Source organism: Micropterus dolomieu, linkage group LG12 (assembly GCF_021292245.1).
Source record: "Micropterus dolomieu isolate WLL.071019.BEF.003 ecotype Adirondacks linkage group LG12, ASM2129224v1, whole genome shotgun sequence".
Lineage (NCBI taxonomy): Eukaryota > Metazoa > Chordata > Actinopteri > Centrarchiformes > Centrarchidae > Micropterus > Micropterus dolomieu.
The window spans coordinates 5,779,003-5,786,921 of NC_060161.1; the positions used below are offsets into that span (position 1 = coordinate 5,779,003).

The window sequence follows — 7,919 nt, forward strand, 5'->3', positions numbered from 1 at the left end:
GGAGATGATGCTGCTGGCCTGCTCCTCATCTCTGAATCTCTTCCTGAAGTACTCCTCCTTCTGTGGGTCAGTGAACCCTCTGACCTCTGTCACTATATCAACAAAATCAGAATGGATCTGATTGGCTGCTGCAGGTCGTGTGGTTATCCAGAGGCGAGCAGAGGGCAGCAGGTTCCTCTTGATGAGGTTTGTCAGCAGCTTCTCCACTGAGGTGGACTCTGTAACATCGAAGTTAACTGCCTGGTTTTTACTGGTAGAGCAGTCTAGTTGAAGGCGGCTCTCATCCAGTCCATCCAAAACAAACAGAAGTTTGAATTTACTTTTGTCATAGTTGGTGTTTCCCGATGACTGCAGAGTTGTAAAGATGTGATTAAGAGCTTCTTCCTTGATGCATCTGGTCTCTGTAATACAATGATGAATCAGTTCTGCCAAACACAATTTTCCTGCCTTCCACAGATTCAGCTGGCGGAAGGTGAAGGGGAATACCAGATGCACATCTTGATTGGCTCTTCCTTCAACCCAGTCCAACACAAACTTGTGCACAAGAAATGTTTTGCCAATTCCTGCGATTCCATTGGTCAGCACTGTTCTTTTGGGTTTATATCTTCCAGAGGGGGGTTTGAAGATGTCACTGGGTTCAATTGGTTTCTCTGTTTCAGCTGGCTTCACCACAGCCTCAATCTGCCTGACCTCATGTTGTGTGTTAATGTGTACGTTAGCTCCAGCTGTGATGTAAAGGTCTGTGTAGATTTCATCCAGATGCTGCTCATCCTTCTTCTGTGCCCACCCCTCTTGTGCACACATAAACTTATCCTGGAGGTTCGACTGAAGTAAGTGTTTGTAATGTGAGATGGGTTGTGGCTCTGGTTCTGGAACAATCACATCTGTGTTACATGATTAGAAAAAACTAAATTAGGCTGCATGTCTACAGTCAATGCTTTTATTTTGCCAAAGGTTCATGTCTGAAGAGAAAGTAAAAAGCAGTCACTGAATTTGGGATTTAATGTGGAGCGACTTATCTGTGGACAGTATGCTAGTAATCAGATATGTGTAGTAGCTATCTTAACATTTAGGTTTTATCCCATCCTTCTCTTTTATACACCCTATCACATTTAAGTAAAACGTAGATCTGAGCATTTATTCAAATTTCTTAAAATAAGTCAGGATGTTCGTCCAGTAGAACTATTAAAATAAAAACCAAGATGGTAGTGTGTGCAAGTACGGTGTTTACATGTTTGTATTTGTATAATTCGTCAGTTGTAAGTAAGAGTCCGTTGGGTTTGCCATTGAGGCGCAGTTACAGTTGTCAATTCCTGCTAGACATCAGCAATATGTTTAAGTTAAAATTAATAACCACTATTGGGCCTTGGATTACTTCGCGCAACAACTACACAACTGACCTCGACTACTGTCCCCACCTAGAGAGGAGGCGCTACAGGCGGTGCGAGAGAAAGCAGAAGAGCAAGGAGGTATTCGAGCAAAGCTAGCCTACACAGACCGCCAATCCCAACCATCCTATTCGCAAATGTGCACTCTTTGTAAAATGAAATGGACCACTTATGTCACTCGAAGTCTTCCCAACGTGACATGAGAGAATGCTCCGTTTTTGTATTCAGGGAAACTGCCACAATCTCTCCTGAATTTGTCTGTTTGTATAGCTATTTTTTAAAACTTAAAATTGGGCACAGATACAGAGAGTTGCAGTTTTCCCAACTTAAATCTGGATCTTTTATTGTCCCATATGAATTTGCCTAAAAAAAATATTTTGTAAAAGTTCATTTTAATCAATGCGATCCTACCAATCATGTTGAACTTAAGCACAGATCATCTTTGTAAATCATTCTTAATCTTAGCTATCACAGGTACTATATTATATTTTATTAACTGATTCAGGTCATATGGGATAAAGATACCAAGATATGTCAGCCCATCTCTATTTATTTGGAATGGAATATTTAGTTTATCCTGTCTTAATCTACCCGTTGGCAGTGCAACTGATTTCACAAAATTAATCTTATGTCCTGAAAAACCGCTGAATTTATTAACTATCTCAATAAGTTCTAGCAGAGAAATACTAGGATTAGTTAGGAACAACAGAACATCATCAGCATACAAGATAATTTTATGCTCATACTGCTTTGTTTTAATACCACTAATCTTCTCATTACATCTAATAGCTTCAGCCAGGGGTTCCGTAAGAAGAGCGAACAAAAGTGGTGACAAAGGGCACCCCTATCTAGTACCTCTGTTTATAAAAAAGGCAGGTGAGAGTATCCCATTCACTGAAACAGCTTTCGGGTCTGTATAGAGCAATTTATGTAGAACCTTAAAAAGATACCTCCATTCAATTCTATCAAAAGCTTTCTCTGCATCTAAGCTCACTATATATGCATCACTAGCCTTATTGTTAATATATTGCATCACTCCCAGTAATCATCTAATATTCAAGTATGCATACCTCTTGGGGATAAAACCTGTCTTATCAGGAGAGATAAGTCTAGGAATAAGTTGGTTGAGTCTTCAAGCTAACAATTTTGCCAATAATTTTGAATCTGTGTTTTGATTTGATATAGGTCAATATGAGGCCGGATCCTCTGGATCCTTGTCTTCCTTTGGAATAATTGTTATTGTAGCTAATTGTAGAGTAGGAGGAATACTTTTAACCATCAAGGAGTGTTTAAACATTTTGGTTCTTGATTCTGAGGTTTTGGTTTTGTATCTGCATTTTAGTCTTGTCAACTGTTCTCTTTAGTTAGTTCTCATTCAGTTTTGTTATTTTTTTGTCTGTTTTGTATCTGTTATTAGTCTTTGCTTTGGTGTCTGTCTCATTCTGTTATTATTTGATGTTTGTTTCATGCTTGGTTTCTGTCTGTTAATTGTGATCTCTGCCTGATTTGTTGTTAATTTGTTTGTGATCATTCTGTGTTAGTCTGTTCTGTCTTGTGGAGTTGCCTGTGTTTCTTAGTTAGTTGGTTGGTCTTGTCTGTTCTGTGTTTTTGAGTCCAGTTAGATTCTTATCTTGTGTTTTTTAAGTGTGCTCGCCTTTAGTTCGTTAATTAACATTTAAACTGATCCTGCTCTGTGTTCTGCATTTCGATCCATCAACCACCAGAAGATGCCACCTCTGCACTCCAGGACTGCTTTGACACCACAGACTCGGACATGTTCAAGCAGGCAGTGACTTACAACCAGTAGACTAACATACAGGAATATAGAGAGACTCACTGCTTACATCACCAAATGCGCTGATGATGTGACCCACACCAGAACCTTCACTATACGTGCCAATCAGAAGCCATGATTGTCAGGAGAGCTTCGTATGCTGCTGAGGGCCCAGGACACTGCCTTCAGAGTCGGTGACACTGCTAGCCAGAGAACAACCAGGGCCAACCTGTGCCACGGCATCATGAGAGTCAAATGCCAGGACACAGTAAAAAAATAACCAACCATTTTAGCGACAGCAGAGACTCAAGGAGCCTGTGGCAAGGGATCCAGAGCATCCCAAACCACAGACGTTTGATAGCAACATCTCTCTGCTAAACAACCTCAACAATTTATTTGCACAAAACTCCACACCTGCAAAGAAGATACGCCCCCCACCTGACGACGTGCCTGACCTTAGCCGATGTGAAGAAAACACGCTCAAGGATCAACAACCGCCCCCCCCCCCCCTGCCCTATATGTCTAAACTGCAACCTCCAGCCACCTACCCACCCATATCCAGCACAAGCCACCTTAGCTACCTTAGTAAAAAGAAATGTCAAAACTTAAAATAATAACTGCTGCTATTCAACCTTGCACTGTGGATACTCACATGGACATTTTTGCACAGTACTGCACAATATTTGGAACATTGCACTAAAAAATATATTTACATTAGACTGTTAACTGTTGTTTGACTGTAAATAATTGTAATCAAATTGTTGAACTGTTTAAAAATGTGAATTACTGTTTGTTGTTTGTTTTGTCTTACAGTCACCGTGGGTCATAACAAAACACAATTTCAATCTTCTGTGTGCCTTTTACATGGTAGAATTGACAATAAAGTTGACTTTGACTTTGATGAAAACAAAAGTCTCTTCTTATTGTAATTAATTCAAATTCAAGCCTATTAATACTAAATATTAGTGGTTTAAATAACTGAAAATATGATTAGTTTTATTTAAAAGCTTTCTGTATATAGAAAAACAAAAGCTTTACCTTCACACTGAGAGGGGGACAAACCTCTGTTCTCTGAAGTGTCTCCAACATCATTGACATCCACTGACACTGAGAAAGAGAGATCGGGTTATATTTTCTATTAATATTATTATTATTACTACAGGTGTAGCTGCTCTTGAATGGACAGATCAACTTCCAGCAGGTCAGAGTTGTATACAGTATACTCTCTGACGTCAACTTGCCAACCCGTTCTCACTCCTGAGTCCTCAATATGGACACGTTTGGCGTCAGTTTGTAACGTACTGGGGAGCTCTTTAACGTCACGTTCAACACACTGGGATATGATTTCAATATGATTTCAATCCAGCCAATGAGAGCAGGCAGCTACTTTTTCTCTGCAAAACACTTTTTACTCACCTCCAGCTCTCTCTGTAGCTCGGACAATCCCTGCTACCCGTGTGTGCTAATCCATTCTTTCATCCAGATTCTTTGTCTTTATAATTGGCATCTTTATAATAACAAACAACAGCTGTTTTATGTGTAGTTTAGCATCATTTCCCGTTTCATATTTCTTGACAAAACGTAGTTTGGAGACCAGCTGTCGGTGACACGTTGGCAGCTCATGTAGTGTGTGACCCCCTTTCAACTTTTCTTGTCAACTTGTGTCGGTCTGTATAAATATGAAGTAGTCCCACAGAGCTCTGACAGCCACAGTAACAACAGTGGGGCTGAAAACATGGCAGCTCGTTGTTGAGAAGCATGAGTGAAGATAAATTAAATGAATAAATATTCCCAAAAAATTTAAGTAAAAAGTTAATTTAATAAAAGCAGTCAACTATGAGCTCCTAAAGCCCCTAGTTTTATTTTAAAAGTTTGCATAGTTATTGCTCATAACTTGGCCATGGAAACCTACATGTTGAAAAATGACACCAAGGGGTCTTAATAAAGCGTCCATATGTGTCAAGCTGGTTGTGAGAATGTGTTGCAACTGCAGGAAACTACTGCTTTATTTCACACCAATCAACATGTCAACCTCATTAAGTCATCAAGACATCTCATATTTACTCAAAGCATAAAATACCACACTAATAACAAAATTATGCACATTACTCAATGACATTTATATCTCCCACTGTCTTCTGTCACCTCAAAACGAATGCTTGATATATTATCCTCAAATTTTACTCTTTGGTGAATGCAATGAGCTTCTGCACCGAGAGACAGCGTTCCTTTACAAGCATCATGTCGCTCACGTCAACCTGCTGTTTGTGCCTGAAAATACAAAAGTGAAAAGTCTGACCGACCTTCTGGTCCTGAGCTGGTGTCTGGCAGACTCTGCACCAGGTCGTTCCTGGATATCTTCTCTAAAACCTTCTTGGTCACCTCCAGAGCTCCATGAGGTTTATATTTATTCACCATCAGATCCACTGTTTTCAACCTGTCTGCCTTCTCCAGCACAGACTTTGTGATCTTTGAGGAAACTTCCAGGATGTTACTGTGATCCAGATACCATCTGAACTCCTTGAATTCTTCCTCGCTCAAATCCTTCAGTGTGTTCAAGAGGACCTCTTCAGTCATCGTGGCTCCCTGCTAAAATCAGGCAGTACTGTCAACACAAATGTATTAGAGCAGAAAAAGGAGCCCTGATTGGCTGACACAGGAGCTGTGTTTTTAGTTTGGGCCAGTCAGAGCTCCTGCTGCTGCTCTGTGGGCTTGACTTCATGTTCTTTTGAAGCAGCACACTATGAGTGAAAGCACCATAAACATGAAGTGTAAACGTTAAAGCCACAATAGTTCTTACTGTGTGTTCAAATAGAACGTGAAGCAGATTTTTGGCGCAATTTAATACAAAGTCAATGCAAAGACGCGGATAGATGTGTAAGTACGTGAATACACAAAATTCGTGAGTTGAAAATTTGCGTGTATCGCACAGCTTTTCAGAGCGCTGTGTAGAGGACCGGGCAGAGTGGAGAGACAGAGTCTCTTCTGGTCGACCAACAGGGAGCGTTTGGAGGAGAGCCGAGGGTGGCGCTGGAGGTTTAGGACAAATAGGCACCTAGTGGCACCGGATTCTGCTCTGATACTTATCTGTTTAAATTTTGTTATTAACTAACTTTTTATTCACATTTTGGGATTAAGAAGTGGATTTATCTTTACTCGCAACTTCTCAACCTGTCTTCAGCGAGCCACCGAATTTCTGACATCCACTATTATAGCCGTCAGTGGGAGCCTGTGACACTACTTTATATTTATACGCAGACCGGTCATAACATTTTTAAACTTGTAAAGTAGTTTTACTACCTGGTAAATTCTGAAAATATGTGTCTACTACTTGAGTCCAGCTACCGTAATTCTCTATGAAACAAGTTAGCTTAGCATAACCCTGATCGATCCAAACGCCATTTACAAAACAAGCATTTTAAAAGTTGTTTTCTTGCTGTCTTGTTGACCTGACAAAGCATGAATTCATATGTTTAACAAATCAGCATCATGATGTAGTTCTTTCAGCACCATTTTGATCTATTTATTGAAATTAAATCAAAATGATTATTTTCATACCTACATTTACCTGACACTTTTATCCAAAGCGACTTACAATTGCTATACATGTCAGAGGTCGCACGCCTCTGGAGCAACGAGGGGTTAAGTGTCTCGCTCAGGGACACAATGAAGGATGGGCCACAGTGGGGGATTGAACTGGGGTCTCTTACACCAAAGGCAGGCGTCTTATCCATTGCGCCATCACTACCCGCATTGCCTCTGTAGAAAACCAGATTAAGGGTGAATATTTGCGGTATTCACGAGAGTAACAAGAGGCAAAATTCACTTCACACTGTATGTGAGGGTGAGTGAGAATGAATAGCACTTTTCAGTGTCTCTAATCTCACCGGGCACGGTAATATTAACAACAGTAATTATTAGGAGTGAAATCAGTATGTGCAGAAAAGGTCTCTCTCCTCCTAGAGACAGCTAGGGCTCCTGTCCTAACAACTTGTCCCTCTCTTGAAGGACAAAGATGAGCACTTATAACATTTTACAGAAATATTAAACAAGCGGCCTTACCAAAGTGTCGCAGAAGAAGCATTCGATCAGACGACTGAAGAAATAAAGGAAAAACAGCTTCCTGTCTCTCAACAGATCAACATGATCGACCTAGTTTTATCAAAGTCTGTGTCCACAAACTCGGTCCTTTGAGACAGAAGACAAGAACTTTTCAAGAATAAAGAAACCAAAGAAAGTTCCTAAGTTTGAGAATCTAAAACTTCAGTAAGGATGCAAAATCTAAAAACTGAACCCTCAACCCCTTTGACTGAATCATTTCCGTTTCTATCGCCTGTAGGGGCAGGGCCTACTCTTCTATACAAATTCAAAGCTTTCATTGGTTAGAAAGTGTGTGCTTACCCAAAGAACATGATCTACGTATAAGCAGGATATGGTTTCTGTCTTTTAGAGGACAGGCCTACTTTAAACATGTGACAGTTTGGGACAAAGGACACAGACTCAGTGTCAGAGGCCTCAGTAGAGAAGCTGTCAGAAGGCAAAGAAGGAGAAGTTCCAAACCGCAAACTGCAGACAGGAAGGAAGCAGAGTGAGGAGGTTCAGCCCAGCAGCTGGCTTCATGCAGACTAACACAAGCTGCTCTCTGTGACCCACATCCAGGAACACCAAGAACCTCAGCAGCTGCAGCACCTCTGATTTTAAAGAGTTCTATTATTATTGGAAATGTGCTGTTTGCTTTCTTCACAAGTACAGAAATA

At 40.5% G+C, this 7,919-nt stretch overlaps 1 protein-coding gene across 1 annotated transcript in view; it reads right to left on the minus strand.

Moving 5' to 3' along the window:
- LOC123980741 (NACHT, LRR and PYD domains-containing protein 12-like) overlaps nt 1-7,331 on the minus strand; it is a 7,628-nt gene extending 297 nt beyond the window's left edge. The window contains exons 1-4 of the mRNA XM_046065271.1: nt 7,225-7,331; nt 5,466-5,748; nt 4,201-4,269; nt 19-884 (exon numbers count right to left, since the gene is read on the minus strand). Of these exons, the coding sequence (XP_045921227.1) occupies nt 19-884; nt 4,201-4,269; nt 5,466-5,739 (1,209 nt within the window). The 5' untranslated portion in view covers nt 5,740-5,748; nt 7,225-7,331. The remainder of the gene's footprint in view (nt 1-18; nt 885-4,200; nt 4,270-5,465; nt 5,749-7,224) is intronic.
- Between the last annotated feature and the right edge of the window lie 588 nt (nt 7,332-7,919).